Below are 20,459 nucleotides of genomic sequence, written 5' to 3' on the forward strand. Positions count from 1 at the left end.
CCTCTCGCGTTCCAGCGCTCGAATATTCACATTGGAAAGGCTGAACCTTCGTGATGATGCAGCACTGACCCGTCAGCTCTACACCACCTTCACCCGTCACAGCGGCGCTCATGCTATCACAACAGGGCATTTGGTAGAAATCAAAAAATTGTTACTGGCGACTGACGGTTTCATACACTCGCCAAACACAGATTTTTGCACTTGTGGAGTGTTAATTTAAGGCCCTGGCTGTACGTGTCCCATTCACAAATACACCACCTCTTCTGTTATGAATACACCACCTCTTCTCTTATGAATACACCACCTCTTCTGTTATGAATACACCACCTCTTCTGATATGAATACACCACCTCTTCTGTTATGAATACACCACCTCTTCTCTTATGAATACACCACCTCTTCTCTTATGAATACACCACCTCTTCTGTTATGAATACGCCACCTCTTCTCTTATGAATACACCACCTCTTCTGATATGAATACACCACCTCTTCTGATATGAATACACCACCTCTTCTGTTATGAATACACCACCTCTTCTCTTATGAATACACCACCTCTTCTGTTATGAATACACCACCTCTTCTGTTATGAATACGCCACCTCTTCTCTTATGAATACACCACCTCTTCTCTTATGAATACACCACCTCTTCTGTTATGAATACACCACCTCTTCTGTTATGAATACACCACCTCTTCTCTTATGAATACACCACCTCTTCTCTTATGAATACACCACCTCTTCTGTTATGAATACACCACCTCTTCTCTTATGAATACACCACCTCTTCTGTTATGAATACACCACCTCTTCTGTTATGAATACACCACCTCTTCTCTTATGAATACACCACCTCTTCTGTTATGAATACACCACCTCTTCTCTTATGAATACACCACCTCTTCTGATATGAATACACCACCTCTTCTGATATGAATACACCACCTCTTCTGTTATGAATACACCACCTCTTCTCTTATGAATACACCACCTCTTCTGTTATGAATACACCACCTCTTCTGTTATGAATACGCCACCTCTTCTCTTATGAATACACCACCTCTTCTCTTATGAATACACCACCTCTTCTGTTATGAATACACCACCTCTTCTGTTATGAATACACCACCTCTTCTCTTATGAATACACCACCTCTTCTCTTATGAATACACCACCTCTTCTGTTATGAATACACCACCTCTTCTCTTATGAATACACCACCTCTTCTGATATGAATACACCACCTCTTCTGTTATGAATACACCACCTCTTCTCTTATGAATACACCACCTCTTCTGTTATGAATACACCACCTCTTCTGTTATGAATACGCCACCTCTTCTCTTATGAATACACCACCTCTTCTCTTATGAATACACCACCTCTTCTGTTATGAATACACCACCTCTTCTGTTATGAATACACCACCTCTTCTCTTATGAATACACCACCTCTTCTCTTATGAATACACCACCTCTTCTGTTATGAATACACCACCTCTTCTCTTATGAATACACCACCTCTTCTGTTATGAATACACCACCTCTTCTGTTATGAATACACCACCTCTTCTCTTATGAATACACCACCTCTTCTGTTATGAATACACCACCTCTTCTCTTATGAATACACCACCTCTTCTGATATGAATACACCACCTCTTCTCTTATGAATACACCACCTCTTCTGATATGAATACACCACCTCTTCTGATATGAATACACCACCTCTTCTGTTATGAATACACCACCTCTTCTCTTATGAATACACCACCTCTTCTGATATGAATACACCACCTCTTCTCTTATGAATACACCACCTCTTCTGTTATGAATACACCACCTCTTCTCTTATGAATACACCACCTCTTCTGATATGAATACACCACCTCTTCTCTTATGAATACACCACCTCTTCTGTTATGAATACACCACCTCTTCTCTTATGAATACACCACCTCTTCTGTTATGAATACACCACCTCTTCTGTTATGAATACGCCACCTCTTCTCTTATGAATACACCACCTCTTCTGTTATGAATACACCACCTCTTCTCTTATGAATACACCACCTCTTCTCTTATGAATACACCACCTCTTCTGTTATGAATACACCACCTCTTCTCTTATGAATACACCACCTCTTCTGTTATGAATACACCACCTCTTCTGTTATGAATACACCACCTCTTCTGTTATGAATACACCACCTCTTCTCTTATGAATACACCACCTCTTCTCTTATGAATACACCACCTCTTCTGTTATGAATACACCACCTCTTCTCTTATGAATATACCACCTCTTCTGATATGAATACACCACCTCTTCTCTTATGAATACACCAACTCTTCTGATATGAATACACCACCTCTTCTCTTATGAATACACCACCTCTTCTGATATGAATACACCACCTCTTCTCTTATGAATACACCACCTCTTCTGATATGAATACACCACCTCTTCTGTTATGAATACACCACCTCTTCTGTTATGAATACACCACCTCTTCTGTTATGAATACACCACCTCTTCTGATATGTGTGACTTGTCGTTGTGTTTTCTGACTTGTTTTAGACTTGCCCTCGTGCTGATGTGTTCAGTGCTGATGTGTTCAGTGCTGATGTGTGTTGCAGCTCTCGCCAGTGCACTGCTGCTTGTGATGTGCTAGTTCTACACAGATGTGTGTGTTGGTGTCACTGAACACACTGCTCTGGTCCTCAGGAGTGTCCTGAGGTGTGGTACCTCCGCCCGTGTCCTCCTGTGCTGATGAGTGCCATGGCCTCGTCCGTGCGCCACCTTCTGCCGCTGCGCCTGCTCCTGCTGGACGCCCTCATGGCCGACTACACCCTTCTGGTGGACACACACATGAGCAGCGGCCGCGACCAGTCTCTTCACTTCCACCAGGTCAGAACACACACACACACACACACACACACACACACGAGCAGCGGCTGCGACCAGTCTCTTCACTTCCACTAGGTCAGAACACACACACACACACACACGCGCAGCGGCCACGACCAGTCTCTTCACTTCCAGCAGGTCAGAACACTAACACACACACACACACAAACACACACACACACACGAGCAGCGGCCACGACCAGTCTCTTCACTTCCAGCAGGTCAGAACACACACACACACGCACACACACACGCACACACACACACACACACACACACACACACATGAGCAGCGGCCACGACCAGTCTCTTCACTTCCACCAGGTCAGAACACGAACACACACACACACACACACGCACACACACACACACACACGAGCAGCGGCCACGACCAGTCTCTTCACTTCCAGCAGGTCAGAACACGAACACACACACGCAAACACGCGCACACACACACACACACACACACATGAGCAGCGGCCACGACCAGTCTCTTCACTTCCACCAGGTCAGAACACGAACACACACACACACACACACACGCACACACACACACGAGCAGCGGCCACGACCAGTCTCTTCACTTCCAGCAGGTCAGAACACGAACACACACACGCAAACACGCGCACACACACACACACACACACACACGAGCAGCGGCCATGACCAGTCTCTTCACTTCCAGCAGGTCAGAACACGAACACACACACACACACACACACACACACACACACACGCGCACACACACGCACACACACACACACACACACACACACACACGAGCAGCGGCCACGACCAGTCTCTTCACTTCCAGCAGGTCAGAACACGAACACACACACACACGCACACGCACGCACACACACACACACACACACACACACACGAGCAGCGGCCACGACCAGTCTCTTCACTTCCAGCAGGTCAGAACACGAACACACACACACGCACACACACACACACACACACGCACACACACACACACAAGCAGCGGCCACGACCAGTCTCTTCACTTCCAGCAGGTCAGAACACGAACACACACACACACACACACACACACACACAAGCAGCGGCCACGACCAGTCTCTTCACTTCCACCAGGTCAGCACACACACACACACACACACACACACTAAACCTACCCATCACAGAAAACTTTCTGCATTTTTCCATTTCCAAAAAAATATAATTTAGTATGTTTATTAACCCATTTCCCTCATGGACCGCTGGCTGGTGCCCACAATGGAGGTGATCTCAGGTTTTACTATCCTTGTGGGGACATTTGGTTCCCACAATGTAATATAAAACAAACGCACACACACACACACACACACGCACACACACACACTCACACTCATTTACACACACTCTTCTGGTGGACAGCAGTTTACTGAAGTGATCAAGTAAATTTACTGTTTACTAAAAATTATTGTTACCACATTATACATATCTACGTTTGAGCAGATATCCACGAACACGGTATCAAAGTAAACACTGGTCTAAGCATTATAATATTCGTCATGTTAGTGTAAACACTAATACTAGCCTGCTTTTATATTATGCTGGGTTAATATAATCGAGCATAAAAGCATCCTCATGCTGTACATGTACAGTGAGGAAAATAAGTATTTGAACACCCTGCTATTTTGCAAGTTCTCCCACTTGGAAATCATGGAGGGGTCTGAAATTGTCATCGTAGGTGCATGTCCAACGTGAGAGACATAATCTAAAAAAAAAAATCCAGAAATCACAATATATGATTTTTTAACTATTTATTTGTATGATACAGCTGCAAATAAGTATTTGAACACCTGTCTATCAGCTAGAATTCTGACCCTCAAAGACCTGTTAGTCTGCCTTTAAAATGTCCACCTCCACTCCATTTATTATCCTAAATTAGATGCACCTGTTTGAGGTCGTTAGCTGCATAAAGACACCTGTCCACCCCATACAATCAGTAAGAATCCAACTACTAACATGGCCAAGACCGAAGAGCTGTCCAAAGACACTAGAGACAAAATTGTACACCTCCACAAGGCTGGAAAGGGCTACGGGGAAATTGCCAAGCAGCTTGGTGAAAAAAGGTCCACTGTTGGAGACATCATTAGAAAATGGAAGAAGCTAAACATGACTGTCAATCTCCCTCGGACTGGGGCTCCATGCAAGATCTCACCTCGTGGGGTCTCAATGATCCTAAGAAAGGTGAGAAATCAGCCCAGAACTACACGGGAGGAGCTGGTCAATGACCTGAAAAGAGCTGGGACCACCGTTTCCAAGGTTACTGTTGGTAATACACTAAGACGTCATGGTTTGAAATCATGCATGGCACGGAAGGTTCCCCTGCTTAAACCAGCACATGTCAAGGCCCGTCTTAAGTTTGCCAATGACCATTTGGATGATCCAGAGGAGTCATGGGAGAAAGTCATGTGGTCAGATGAGACCAAAATAGAACTTTTTGGTCATAATTCCACTAAACGTATTTGGAGGAAGAAGAATGATGAGAACCATCCCAAGAACACCATCCCTACTGTGAAGCATGGGGGTGGTAGCATCATGCTTTGGGGGTGTTTTTCTGCACATGGGACAGGGCAACTGCACTGTATTAAGGAGAGGATGACCGGGGCCATGTATTGCGAGATTTTGGGGAACAACCTCCTTCCCTCAGTTAGAGCATTGAAGATGGGTCGAGGCTGGGTCTTCCAACATGACAATGACCCGAAGCACACAGCCAGGATAACCAAGGAGTGGCTCTGTAAGAAGCATATCAAGGTTCTGGCGTGGCCTAGCCAGTCTCCAGACCTAAACCCAATAGAGAATCTTTGGAGGGAGCTCAAACTCTGTGTTTCTCAGCGACAGCCCAGAAACCTGACTGATCTAGAGAAGATCTGTGTGGAGGAGTGGGCCAAAATCCCTCCTGCAGTGTGTGCAAACCTGGTGAAAAACTACAGGAAACGTTTGACCTCTGTAATTGCAAACAAAGGCTACTGTACCAAATATTAACATTGATTTTCTCAAGTGTTCAAATACTTATTTGCAGCTGTATCATACAAATAAATAGTTAAAAAATCATATATTGTGATTTCTGGATTTTTTTTTTAGATTATGTCTCTCACAGTGGACATGCACCTACGATGACAATTTCAGACCCCTCCATGATTTCTAAGTGGGAGAACTTGCAAAATAGTAGGGTGTTCAAATACTTATTTTCCTCACTGTATATTTATTTAGCATTGAAAGGTTTTCTACCTGTCTATAGTTCATATTTCAACATGTTTCCATCGATTTCATACATTTTAGTCTGGCACCAGTTCAACTACAATGGGAAGTTTATACAACAATAACATGCTAACTGATATAATACATTTCTTACCTTAAAAATCTTTCTTATCTTCAAATCGCATTCTTCTTCTGAGGCAGATCCTAGGTAAACTCACAGTGTGTCTTCCAAACTCCATGAAAAGCAGAGGATGATGAAGTTTGATGCTTTGTTTTGAGGTCATTTCTAAGATTTTTTTTTTACTGGAAATTTTGAAAATTAGGCCCTATGTTCCCACAGCCCTATGTTCCCACAACCATGTATTCTCTCATTTAACTATGTCCCCTATGAAGGGTAGGTGTTAGTGCTTGTGCTGGTACAGGGATAGCCCAATTACATCCCAGACAAGTCTCCCTCCTGTGAGGGGTAGGTTTAGGTATGTTAGGCTTAGGGTTAGGGCTGTGGGAACATAGGGCTGTGGGAACATAGACATGCTCCCCTGCAAACAATATGATGCTTTTGCAGATTTGCTTTTAATTGACTGTAGGTCCACGGCCATTTCATCCAACGCTCTTGATGCTTGTGAATCTCCTGTTACGACTCCGAGTGTGAAACCGCTTCAGACGATTCAGTGCGTGCAGGAACTGAACAAATCATTAAAACTGATTCGCAAACAGATTTAGGCAGTTAGAAATCGACTCAAGAGTGATTGCTTTGTGAATGGAGCATCGCTCCTGCCCCAGAAAAAAAGAGGATAATAATTGGAATAAACTCAGAGTTTCTTAACATGTATTGCATTCAAATAAAGTAACGAGAAGAATGTCGCCCAGCATAACGAAGTAAAAGTACAGGTTTTTTTTTCATTAGAAATGTAATCTTAAGAGAAAATTTGTACTTTTAAGAGTAGATTCAAATGTGGGTACTTTTACATTTAACTCAAGTAAATGTACTTCGTTACTACCCACCTCTGGTTATAATATTACTCCTTTGACAGTAAGAGCCGTATACTGTACAACAAATGCACTGAAAAATAAAGTCAAGCTTTTATTCTGGTGGAAAACAAGTTTACAAACAGTACTAGTCTAGTGAAATGCTGTAATCGTCAACTAACCAAATGTGTAAATAATGCGTAACTGCGTTCCCAGAAGCACATTAAACTCAGCAGAAGGAGCTCACTGCATTCAGAGACGCGGAGCTGATCATGTGCTCTTCTCTCTCCAGCGCTCACAGACGAACACGAGACCTTAACATGTTAATATGAGGAGTTTAAATATGTTTCCGGCTGCCACAGTCAAGTTAAGGAATGGGAAACCCTGCACTGTGTTATCCATAAAAACACATTTTCCTCAAACTCACTTGCCTCATTTTCACTGGAAAAACCAGCATAATGAAATCAAAGTTTAATCACACTTGACATTGTTTTTGTGAAGCCTGGTATTTTATATTCCACTAAATGACACGAGTGAAAACAGACCATGGCCAGTGAATGACTCCAGTCTCTCTTCTGAGTGATTCCATTGTTGTCGGAGTCGAAACTCTATCGACCTGCGGGACAATCTGCACGTTTATATGCTATATTCAAAACTGTTAAACTTGTTAAAAACCTAACATAATACATTAAATAAGACAGAGATTTGCAGAGATTTCTACAGTAATACCATACTGAAATATATTTTGAATCTTAAGCTCAAATACTATGAAAATAATTCTATGTATGTGAACACCTACTCAAGAGTTAGTCTTTCAGTTTCATCATCGATACAGAATCATTCAGTACAGTAATATAAACATGGATCGTGTATCACTGCAGTGAACTATAAACAGTAGAGAGTCATTCTTGTTCTGTAAAGTTATTTTACTAAAGCAATCATTGTATAATTTTCCTGATGTTGGTGTTTTAGCTCATTGTTTTATGAGTGATAAAGTGTGTGTGTATCTTCTGCTAGTGTTCAGGAAGAATGAGTTGATTTAAGACATGAATGAAGTGTTTTAGTAGTTTAGTGAATGTGAAATGAAGTGCTGTGAAGCTTAAAGTTAGTAGAGAGAACTGAGTGAAGAGTTTTGAGAGTATTGAGTGTGTTGTAGTGATAGAGCGTGCCCAGTAAGTGTGTTGTGTGTGTGTGTGTTTTCCCTGATCAGGAGGAGTATGCGCTCCCGAAGGAAGCAGAAGAGCTGCTGTCGGTGAGACGGGAGCGTCGGGAATGGGCCATGCATCACTATTCTCTGACTGACGCCGGTCTCCTGGATCGCTCCAGCTTCAGACCCTCTCCTCATACACACACACACACACACACACACTCCGTCTGACCTGTCCTCTGTGTATCAGTAGTGTTGTGTTTCTGCTGCTCAAACACATGCAGGGATAGAGGATCACCAGCTGAAGCTCTGCAGGAGTGTTACAGCTCATTTCTGTTATTATTTGAAAAAATATATAATTTTTGTACAGTACGTTAGAATTCATAATGATGCATGTTTTACACTTCTGCAGTGTATGAATGTTCTCATTAAATGTAAAGCTCTTCTGCTGTTGACTCCTGTATTTATCTGACAGAACCACACAGAAGGTTTGTTTGTGGTTTTTCCTCAGTTTTCTTTCATTAGAACGTTTTTTCTACATTAAACCTGAGAACTCTGTGTCACTCCACCTGCCCTTACGAGACCCTCCATCACTCCACCCGCCCTTACGAGACCCTCCATCACTCCACCTGCCCTTACGAGACCCTCCATCTCTCCACCCGCCCTTACGAGACCCTCCATCACTCCACCTGCCCTTACGAGACCCTCCATCTCTCCACCCGCCCTTACGAGACCCTCCATCTCTCCACCCGCCCTTACGAGACCCTCCATCACTCCACCCGCCCTTACGAGACCCTCCATCACTCCACCCGCCCTTACGAGACCCTCCATCTCTCCACCTGCCCTTACGAGACCCTCCATCTCTCCACCTGTCCTTACGAGACCCTCCATCTCTCCACCCGCCCTTACGAGACCCTCCATCACTCCACCCGCCCTTACGAGACCCTCCATCACTCCACCCGCCCTTACGAGACCCTCCATCTCTCCACCCGCCCTTACGAGACCCTCCATCACTCCACCTGCCCTTACGAGACCCTCCATCTCTCCACCCGCCCTTACGAGACCCTCCATCACTCCACCCGCCCTTACGAGACCCTCCATCACTCCACCCGCCCTTACGAGACCCTCCATCTCTCCACCTGCCCTTACGAGACCCTCCATCTCTCCACCCGCCCTTACGAGACCCTCCATCACTCCACCCGCCCTTACGAGACCCTCCATCTCTCCACCCGCCCTTACGAGACCCTCCATCACTCCACCCGCCCTTACGAGACCCTCCATCACTCCACCCGCCCTTACGAGACCCTCCATCTCTCCACCTGCCCTTACGAGACCCTCCATCACTCCACCTGCCCTTACGAGACCCTCCATCTCTCCACCCGCCCTTACGAGACCCTCCATCACTCCACCCGCCCTTACGAGACCCTCCATCACTCCACCCGCCCTTACGAGACCCTCCATCTCTCCACCTGCCCTTACGAGACCCTCCATCTCTCCACCTGTCCTTACGAGTCCCTCCATCACTCCACCTGCCCTTACGAGACCCTCCATCTCTCCATCACTCCACCCGCCCTTACGAGACCCTCCATCACTCCACCCGCCCTTACGAGTCCCTCCATCACTCCACCTGCCCTTACGAGACCCTCCATCTCTCCATCACTCCACCCACCCTTACGTGTCCCTCCATCACTCCACCTGCCCTTACGAGACCCTCCATCACTCCACCCGCCCTTACGAGACCCTCCATCACTCCTCCCGCCCTTACGAGGCCCTCCATCACTCCACCTGCCCTTAATTCAATTCAATTCAAATTTATTTGTATAGCGCTTTTCACAATACATATTGTTTCAAAGCAGCTTTACAGAAAGTGCATTTCAGAAATGTACATAGAAAAATACAGTTAGTTAATCATGTATTAAGAGACCCTCCATCACTCCACCCGCCCTTACGAGACCCTCCATCACTCCACCCGCCCTTACGAGACCCTCCATCACTCCACCCGTCCTTACGAGACCCTCCATCACTCCACCCATCCTTACGAGACCCTCCATCACTCCACCCGCCCTTACGAGACCCTCCATCACTCCACCCGCCCTTACGAGACCCTCCATCACTCCACCCGCCCTCCACCCGCCCTTACGAGACCCTCCATCACTCCACCCGCCCTTACGAGACCCTCCATCACTCCACCCGCCCTTACGAGACCCTCCATCACTCCACCCGTCCTTACGAGACCCTCCATCACTCCACCCGCCCTTACGAGACCCTCCATCACTCCACCTGTCCTTACGAGACCCTCCATCACTCCACCCGTCCTTACGAGACCCTCCATCACTCCACCTGCCCTTACGAGACCCTCCATCACTCCACCTGTCCTTACGAGACCCGCCCTCACTCCACCCGCCCTTACGAGACCCTCCATCACTCCTCCCGCCCTTACGAGACCCTCCATCACTCCACCTGCCCTTAATTCAATTCAATTCAATTCAAATTTATTTGTATAGCGCTTTTCACAATACATATTTTCAAAGCAGCTTTACAGAAAGTGCATTTCAGAAATGTACATAGAAAAATACAGTTAGTTAATCATGCATTAAGAGACCCTCCATCACTCCACCCGCCCTTACGAGACTCTCCATCACTCCACCTGTCCTTACGAGACCCTCCATCACTCCACCCGCCCTTACGAGACCCTCCATCACTCCACCCGTCTTTACGAGTCCCTCCATCACTCCACCTGCCCTTACGAGACCCTCCATCCCTCCACCTGTCCTTACGAGACCCTCCATCACTCCACCCGCCCTTACGAGACCCTCCATCACTCCACCTGCCCTTAATTCAATTCAATTCAATTCAAATTTATTTGTATAGCGCTTTTCACAATACATATTGTTTCAAAGCAGCTTTACAGAAAGTGCATTTCAGAAATGTACATAGAAAAATACAGTTAGTTAATCATGCATTAAGAGACCCTCCATCACTCCACCCGCCCTTACGAGACCCTCCATCACTCCACCTGCCCTTACGAGACCCTCCATCTCTCCACCCGCCCTTACGAGACCCTCCATCACTCCACCCGTCCTTACGAGACCCTCCATCACTCCACCCGCCCTTACGAGACCCTCCATCACTCCTCCCGCCCTTACGAGACCCTCCATCACTCCACCTGCCCTTAATTCAATTCAATTCAATTCAAATTTATTTGTATAGCGCTTTTCACAATACATATTGTTTCAAAGCAGCTTTACAGAAAGTGCATTTCAGAAATGTACATAGAAAAATACAGTTAGTTAATCATGCATTAAGAGACCCTCCATCACTCCACCCGCCCTTACGAGACCCTCCATCACTCCACCTGCCCTTACGAGACCCTCCATCTCTCCACCCGCCCTTACGAGACCCTCCATCACTCCACCCGCCCTTACGAGACCCTCCATCACTCCACCTGTCCTTACGAGACCCGCCCTCACTCCACCCGCCCTTACGAGACCCTCCATCACTCCTCCCGCCCTTACGAGACCCTCCATCACTCCACCTGCCCTTAATTCAATTCAATTCAATTCAAATTTATTTGTATAGCGCTTTTCACAATACATATTTTCAAAGCAGCTTTACAGAAAGTGCATTTCAGAAATGTACATAGAAAAATACAGTTAGTTAATCATGCATTAAGAGACCCTCCATCACTCCACCCGCCCTTACGAGACTCTCCATCACTCCACCTGTCCTTACGAGACCCTCCATCACTCCACCCGCCCTTACGAGACCCTCCATCACTCCACCCGTCCTTACGAGTCCCTCCATCACTCCACCTGTCCTTACGAGTCCCTCCATCACTCCACCTGCCCTTACGAGACCCTCCATCCCTCCACCTGTCCTTACGAGACCCTCCATCACTCCACCCGCCCTTACGAGACCCTCCATCACTCCACCTGCCGTTAATTCAATTCAATTCAATTCAAATTTATTTGTATAGCGCTTTTCACAATACATATTGTTTCAAAGCAGCTTTACAGAAAGTGCATTTCAGAAATGTACATAGAAAAATACAGTTAGTTAATCATGTATTAAGAGACCCTCCATCACTCCACCCGCCCTTACGAGACCCTCCATCACTCCACCTGCCCTTACGAGACCCTCCATCACTCCACCCGCCCTTACGAGACCCTCCATCACTCCACCTGCCCTTACGAGGCCCTCCATCACTCCACCTGCCCTTAATTCAATTCAATTCAAATTTATTTGTATAGCGCTTTTCACAATACATATTGTTTCAAAGCAGCTTTACAGAAAGTGCATTTCAGAAATGTACATAGAAAAATACAGTTAGTTAATCATGTATTAAGAGACCCTCCATCACTCCACCCGCCCTTACGAGACCCTCCATCACTCCACCCGCCCTTACGAGACCCTCCATCACTCCACCCGTCCTTACGAGACCCTCCATCACTCCACCCATCCTTACGAGACCCTCCATCACTCCACCCGCCCTTACGAGACCCTCCATCACTCCACCCGCCCTTACGAGACCCTCCATCACTCCACCCGCCCTCCACCCGCCCTTACGAGACCCTCCATCACTCCACCCGCCCTTACGAGACCCTCCATCACTCCACCCGCCCTTACGAGACCCTCCATCACTCCACCCGTCCTTACGAGACCCTCCATCACTCCACCCGCCCTTACGAGACCCTCCATCACTCCACCTGTCCTTACGAGACCCTCCATCACTCCACCCGTCCTTACGAGACCCTCCATCACTCCACCTGCCCTTACGAGACCCTCCATCACTCCACCTGTCCTTACGAGACCCGCCCTCACTCCACCCGCCCTTACGAGACCCTCCATCACTCCTCCCGCCCTTACGAGACCCTCCATCACTCCACCTGCCCTTAATTCAATTCAATTCAATTCAAATTTATTTGTATAGCGCTTTTCACAATACATATTTTCAAAGCAGCTTTACAGAAAGTGCATTTCAGAAATGTACATAGAAAAATACAGTTAGTTAATCATGCATTAAGAGACCCTCCATCACTCCACCCGCCCTTACGAGACTCTCCATCACTCCACCTGTCCTTACGAGACCCTCCATCACTCCACCCGCCCTTACGAGACCCTCCATCACTCCACCCGTCTTTACGAGTCCCTCCATCACTCCACCTGTCCTTACGAGTCCCTCCATCACTCCACCTGCCCTTACGAGACCCTCCATCCCTCCACCTGTCCTTACGAGACCCTCCATCACTCCACCCGCCCTTACGAGACCCTCCATCACTCCACCTGCCCTTAATTCAATTCAATTCAATTCAAATTTATTTGTATAGCGCTTTTCACAATACATATTGTTTCAAAGCAGCTTTACAGAAAGTGCATTTCAGAAATGTACATAGAAAAATACAGTTAGTTAATCATGCATTAAGAGACCCTCCATCACTCCACCCGCCCTTACGAGACCCTCCATCACTCCACCTGCCCTTACGAGACCCTCCATCTCTCCACCCGCCCTTACGAGACCCTCCATCACTCCACCCGTCCTTACGAGACCCTCCATCACTCCACCCGCCCTTACGAGACCCTCCATCACTCCTCCCGCCCTTACGAGACCCTCCATCACTCCACCTGCCCTTAATTCAATTCAATTCAATTCAAATTTATTTGTATAGCGCTTTTCACAATACATATTGTTTCAAAGCAGCTTTACAGAAAGTGCATTTCAGAAATGTACATAGAAAAATACAGTTAGTTAATCATGCATTAAGAGACCCTCCATCACTCCACCCGCCCTTACGAGACCCTCCATCACTCCACCTGCCCTTACGAGACCCTCCATCTCTCCACCCGCCCTTACGAGACCCTCCATCACTCCACCCGCCCTTACGAGACCCTCCATCACTCCACCTGTCCTTACGAGACCCGCCCTCACTCCACCCGCCCTTACGAGACCCTCCATCACTCCTCCCGCCCTTACGAGACCCTCCATCACTCCACCTGCCCTTAATTCAATTCAATTCAATTCAAATTTATTTGTATAGCGCTTTTCACAATACATATTTTCAAAGCAGCTTTACAGAAAGTGCATTTCAGAAATGTACATAGAAAAATACAGTTAGTTAATCATGCATTAAGAGACCCTCCATCACTCCACCCGCCCTTACGAGACTCTCCATCACTCCACCTGTCCTTACGAGACCCTCCATCACTCCACCCGCCCTTACGAGACCCTCCATCACTCCACCCGTCCTTACGAGTCCCTCCATCACTCCACCTGTCCTTACGAGTCCCTCCATCACTCCACCTGCCCTTACGAGACCCTCCATCCCTCCACCTGTCCTTACGAGACCCTCCATCACTCCACCCGCCCTTACGAGACCCTCCATCACTCCACCTGCCGTTAATTCAATTCAATTCAATTCAAATTTATTTGTATAGCGCTTTTCACAATACATATTGTTTCAAAGCAGCTTTACAGAAAGTGCATTTCAGAAATGTACATAGAAAAATACAGTTAGTTAATCATGTATTAAGAGACCCTCCATCACTCCACCCGCCCTTACGAGACCCTCCATCACTCCACCTGCCCTTACGAGACCCTCCATCACTCCACCCGCCCTTACGAGACCCTCCATCACTCCACCTGCCCTTACGAGGCCCTCCATCACTCCACCTGCCCTTAATTCAATTCAATTCAAATTTATTTGTATAGCGCTTTTCACAATACATATTGTTTCAAAGCAGCTTTACAGAAAGTGCATTTCAGAAATGTACATAGAAAAATACAGTTAGTTAATCATGCATTAAGAGACCCTCCATCACTCCACCCGCCCTTACGAGACCCTCCATCACTCCACCCGCCCTTACGAGACCCTCCATCACTCCACCCGTCCTTACGAGACCCTCCATCACTCCACCCGCCCTTACGAGACCCTCCATCACTCCACCCGCCCTTACGAGACCCTCCATCACTCCACCCGCCCTTACGAGACCCTCCATCACTCCACCCGTCCTCACTCCACCCGCCCTTACGAGACCCTCCATCACTCCTCCCGCCCTTACGAGACCCTCCATCACTCCACCTGCCCTTAATTCAATTCAATTCAATTCAAATTTATTTGTATAGCGCTTTTCACAATACATATTGTTTCAAAGCAGCTTTACAGAAAGTGCATTTCAGAAATGTACATAGAAAAATACAGTTAGTTAATCATGCATTAAGAGACCCTCCATCACTCCACCCGCCCTTACGAGACCCTCCATCACTCCACCTGTCCTTACGAGACCCTCCATCACTCCACCCGCCCTTACGAGACCCTCCATCACTCCACCCGTCCTTACGAGTCCCTCCATCACTCCACCCGTCCTTACGAGACCCTCCATCACTCCACCCGCCCTTACGAGACCCTCCATCACTCCACCCGCCCTTACGAGACCCTCCATCACTCCACCCGCCCTTACGAGACCCTCCATCACTCCACCCGTCCTTACGAGTCCCTCCATCACTCCACCCGCCCTTACGAGACCCTCCATCCCTCCACCTGTCCTTACGAGACCCTCCATCACTCCACCCGCCCTTACGAGACCCTCCATCACTCCACCTGCCCTTAATTCAATTCAATTCAATTCAAATTTATTTGTATAGCGCTTTTCACAATACATATTGTTTCAAAGCAGCTTTACAGAAAGTGCATTTCAGAAATGTACATAGAAAAATACAGTTAGTTAATCATGCATTAAGAGACCCTCCATCACTCCACCCGCCCTTACGAGACCCTCCATCACTCCACCCGCCCTTACGAGACCCTCCATCACTCCACCCGCCCTTACGAGACCCTCCATCTCTCCACCCGCCCTTACGAGACCCTCCATCACTCCACCCGCCCTTACGAGACCCTCCATCTCTCCACCCGCCCTTACGAGACCCTCCATCACTCCACCCGCCCTTACGAGACCCTCCATCACTCCACCCGCCCTTACGAGACCCTCCATCACTCCACCCGCCCTTACGAGACCCTCCATCTCTCCACCCGCCCTTACGAGACCCTCCATCTCTCCACCCGCCCTTACGAGACCCTCCATCACTCCACCCGCCCTTACGAGACCCTCCATCACTCCACCCGCCCTTACGAGACCCTCCATCACTCCACCCTCCATCACTCCACCCGCCCTTACGAGACCCTCCATCTCTCCACCCGCCCTTACGAGACCCTCCATCACTCCACCCGCCCTTACGAGACCCTCCATCACTCCACCCGCCCTTACGAGACCCTCCATCTCTCCACCCGCCCTTACGAGACCCTCCATCACTCCACCCGCCCTTACGAGACCCTCCATCACTCCACCCGCCCTTACGAGACCCTCCATCACTCCACCCTCCATCACTCCACCCGCCCTTACGAGACCCTCCATCTCTCCACCTGCCCTTACGAGACCCTCCATCACTCCACCCGTCCTTACGAGACCCTCCATCACTCCACCTGCCCTTACGAGACCCTCCATCACTCCACCTGCCCTTACGAGACCCTCCATCACTCCACCCTCCATCACTCCACCCGCCCTTACGAGACCCTCCATCACTCCACCTGCCCTTACGAGACCCTCCATCACTCCACCCTCCATCACTCCACCCGCCCTTACGAGACCCTCCATCTCTCCACCTGCCCTTACGAGACCCTCCATCACTCCACCTGCCCTTACGAGACCCTCCATCACTCCACCTGCCCTTACTAGACCCTCCATCACTCCACCCGCCCTTACGAGACCCTCCATCACTCCACCCGCCCTTACGAGACCCTCCATCACTCCACCCGCCCTTACGAGACCCTCCATCACTCCACCCGCCCTTACGAGACCCTCCATCACTCCACCTTCCCTTACTTGTTGAATCTTGTTGACACATAACAGTAAAATACTTGATGTTACGGTCTGAATGGAACCCATTTAGGCTACCCATGAGCATTAATGCATAGAGGCAGGAAGAAGTACTTTAAACCAGCCTTTATTAATTATTATTGCAGAGTTAATGTTCATGGGTAGCCTAATGGCGCTTTTCCACTGCATGGTACGGTTCGGCTCGGTACGGTTCGGCTCGCTTCGCTTTTCCACTGTGTGGTACGACTCGACTCGGTACGGCACGGTTCGGTTCGCTTTAGCTCGGTTGCTTTTCCGCTGCAGTTAGTACCGCTTCAAAGTGGGTGGGACTGATCGTTATAGTTGGGTCAATGACGTGACGCCTAAATTTTCTGTCCGATTGCATTTTTTCAGGCAAAAATGGGTTTAAATGCATAAAAAGATACTGTATATTTATAGTACCTCTCCCATGTATGTACTCACTTTAACTTTTAAAAAACCTTTACTTATTTGTTATTTTTTTTGTTATTTAAAGTGTCAAAACATCATGTGGTGCGACCGTCCGGCCATAACTTCTGTTTTGAAAACGTCTTTGAAATTACTCTGAATTTATTCAAATTTATTTTCTTCACTATTTGGCATGATTTCCAAAATGTTTTGTAATCCTTTAAAAAAATTCAAAGCATTTGTATTTATATTTCCATCATAATATACAAACAAACTTTGTCCGATGATGTCCATTTTATGAAATATCATGTGGTGCGACCATCAAGAAACTACCATTTTGGGACTTATATGTTGAAAACTATTCAAACACAGTAAGTTACATCATAAAACAATTTACCAAGGACCCATGGAAGCAGCAAGCAGGTTTGTAATTCTCTCAAATTGGAAAAAAAATAAACCTTTGTAATGGTTGGTATGTAGTTGCCACATTTGGATGTCATGTGGTGTGACCTCAAAAAAAAATAATATTAAAGTTATTTCTACAAATATATATTTTTATTGTAAATTTCATAGTGACCTTTTTTGGCAAACTAGCTTGTTTTGTTAAGGTGGCCAATTCTGTGCCTGTAAATTATGATTGAATTTGAAAATATCATATGGTGCGACCAAATATCATGTGGTGCGACCACTGCAGACTGTTTTCCATGATAGATATATGTCCTAGATTGACAGTTTTATGCTTTTATATTCAATTGACGGTTTATATAAAAAAAGTACTTTACTTTAGTATCATTTGGAATAGATTTTTATGCAATTTGGGATCTTTTTTATAGATTTCAGACAGTTTGTGTTTACTCTTTGTACAATATGAGAAAAATGCAAAAAAAAAAAATCAGAGCATGTAATTTCAGTTTAGTAATAATGCATTTATTAGTAGTGTATTTATTATTGCCTATTTATTTATTTAAAACTATTTTAATCTATTTTACCAGATGCCACTGCCAAGCGAAAAAATTCTAACCCTGCAGCAAGAGCAGAGTACCTTGATAGGAGAAGAGTGAAATATTATTACAGTTTAAAATATCTGTTTTCTATGTGAATATATAGTAAACTGTATTTTATTCCTATGATCAAAGCTGAATTTTCAGCATCGTTACTCCAGTTTTCAGTGTCACATGATCTTTCAGAAATAATTCTAATATGTAACCCTAGACCACAAAACCCAATGGGTCAATGTCACATGGGTAATTTTTTTGAAATTGAGATTTATACATCATATGAAAGCTGAATAAATAAGCTTTCCATTGATGTATGATTTGTTAAGATAGAACAATATTTGGCCGATACAACTGAAAATCTGGAATCTGAGGGTGCTACAAAATCGAAACATTGAGAAAATCGCCTTTAAAGTTGTCCATTTATGTTTGCAATATTGCTATATTCACTCAAAAAATAAATGTTTATAAATTTATGGTAGGACATTTACAAAATGTAAAACATGATCTTTATTTAATATCCTAATGATTTTTTGGAATAAAAGAAAAATCGATCATTTTGACCCATACAATGTATTGTTGGCTATTGCCACAAATACCCTGTGCGACTTGTGACTGGTTTTGTGATCCAGGGTCACTAATGATTTGCTGCTCAAGAAACATTTCTGATTATTATCAATGTTCATATTTTTTTTGGAAACCGTGATACATTTTATATGTCAGGATTATTTGATGAATATAAAGTTCAAAAGAACAGCATTTATTTGAAATAGAATCTTTCGGAACATTATAGCCTGCGCCTGAATGTGACACTGAATGTGTCCTTGATTAATAAAGTATTAATTACTTTAAAAAACTATTGACCCCAAATGTTACCTGTATACAATACTTTTATGGAATAATTTATATCTATAACATTATTATTTGTTAGAAAGAAATTCTAAGTCAAGTTAAATTAAATGGTGCACTTGTGTTAGTGAAGTGATTTTTTTTTTTATAAAAGTGAGTTTATAAAATGTTTATGTTCAGGAAAATTCTGTGAAATGTGTATAAAATCTGGTTTAAATAAACATTTTTTTATAAAATGTATTGTTCATTGATCTCTTTAAATAGATTTTTAACTATATAAGGTTTTCGTGTCATTTGGAGCGACCACTTATCATGTGGTGCGACCAATAAAAGCTATCACTGTATTAAATTTAAAATAAAATATCTTATTTCTGTGGCTGAAATATGAATCACTGATACAGTATGCTTTAGTAAATTATATTTTTAAAACATTTCTATCAGTTTTATGCGATTTACAGGAAAAATAAGTCTGTTAACTGCATTTTAGAAGGCGACTGAAATTGCAGAACAAAAATATGAGATCATTATATACAAAAACTCAAAAGAAATTCAAATACTCTGTTTTTAAACACTTTAATTACTGAGAACATGTAAAAAAAAATACATTTATGTTAAGGAAATTTATTAATTTTAAGATAAATCACGGTCGCCCCACATGACATTTTTTAAGCCTATGGACAATTCATCTAGATGAAAAAACACTAAAATCACTTAATTGAAATTTTTTATTTGAATTTATATGTACACAACATTCTTAATGATTGAACAATTGCAATATATATTGTTAATTTTCGTATTTTAAAATTGGCCTGTTGAAAATCCTTATACGTCATTGACCCAGTTGCCATCTCTACTGCCATGACATCATCTTATTAAATGCGAATTTTTCATTCCGTGTTTCCCCATCCACTCCTTGGCAACCAACGAGAGGAATGTGCACCTCGTCCACTGACCACGATTCAGCCATTTCTTTTTTGAAGTTTATACTCAAAAAAAAAAAAAAGCAAATACTTTTAAAACAGGCGCTACAGCGCTGACTGTTGTCTACTGGCTATTTAAATCTAGCGGGTTTAGTGTCT

At 45.2% G+C, this 20,459-nt stretch overlaps 1 protein-coding gene across 2 annotated transcripts in view; it reads left to right on the top strand.

Moving 5' to 3' along the window:
• Nucleotides 1–8,691, top strand: part of exd1 (exonuclease 3'-5' domain containing 1) — a 33,547-nt gene extending 24,856 nt beyond the window's left edge. Inside the window, exons 10-11 of one of the 2 annotated variants that reach the window (XM_084097781.1) lie at nt 2,731–2,913; nt 8,306–8,691. In XM_084097781.1, coding sequence (XP_083953907.1) covers nt 2,731–2,913; nt 8,306–8,473 — 351 coding nt within the window. In that variant the 3' untranslated portion in view covers nt 8,474–8,691. The remainder of the gene's footprint in view (nt 1–2,730; nt 2,914–8,305) is intronic. The other variant, XM_084097782.1, reaches the window with a different exon arrangement.
• The last annotated feature ends 11,768 nt before the right edge of the window (nt 8,692–20,459 follow it).

The sequence above is a fragment of the Abramis brama genome (genome assembly GCF_963993115.1).
Source record: "Abramis brama genome assembly, chromosome: 21".
In the NCBI taxonomy this organism is placed as follows: domain Eukaryota; kingdom Metazoa; phylum Chordata; class Actinopteri; order Cypriniformes; family Leuciscidae; genus Abramis; species Abramis brama.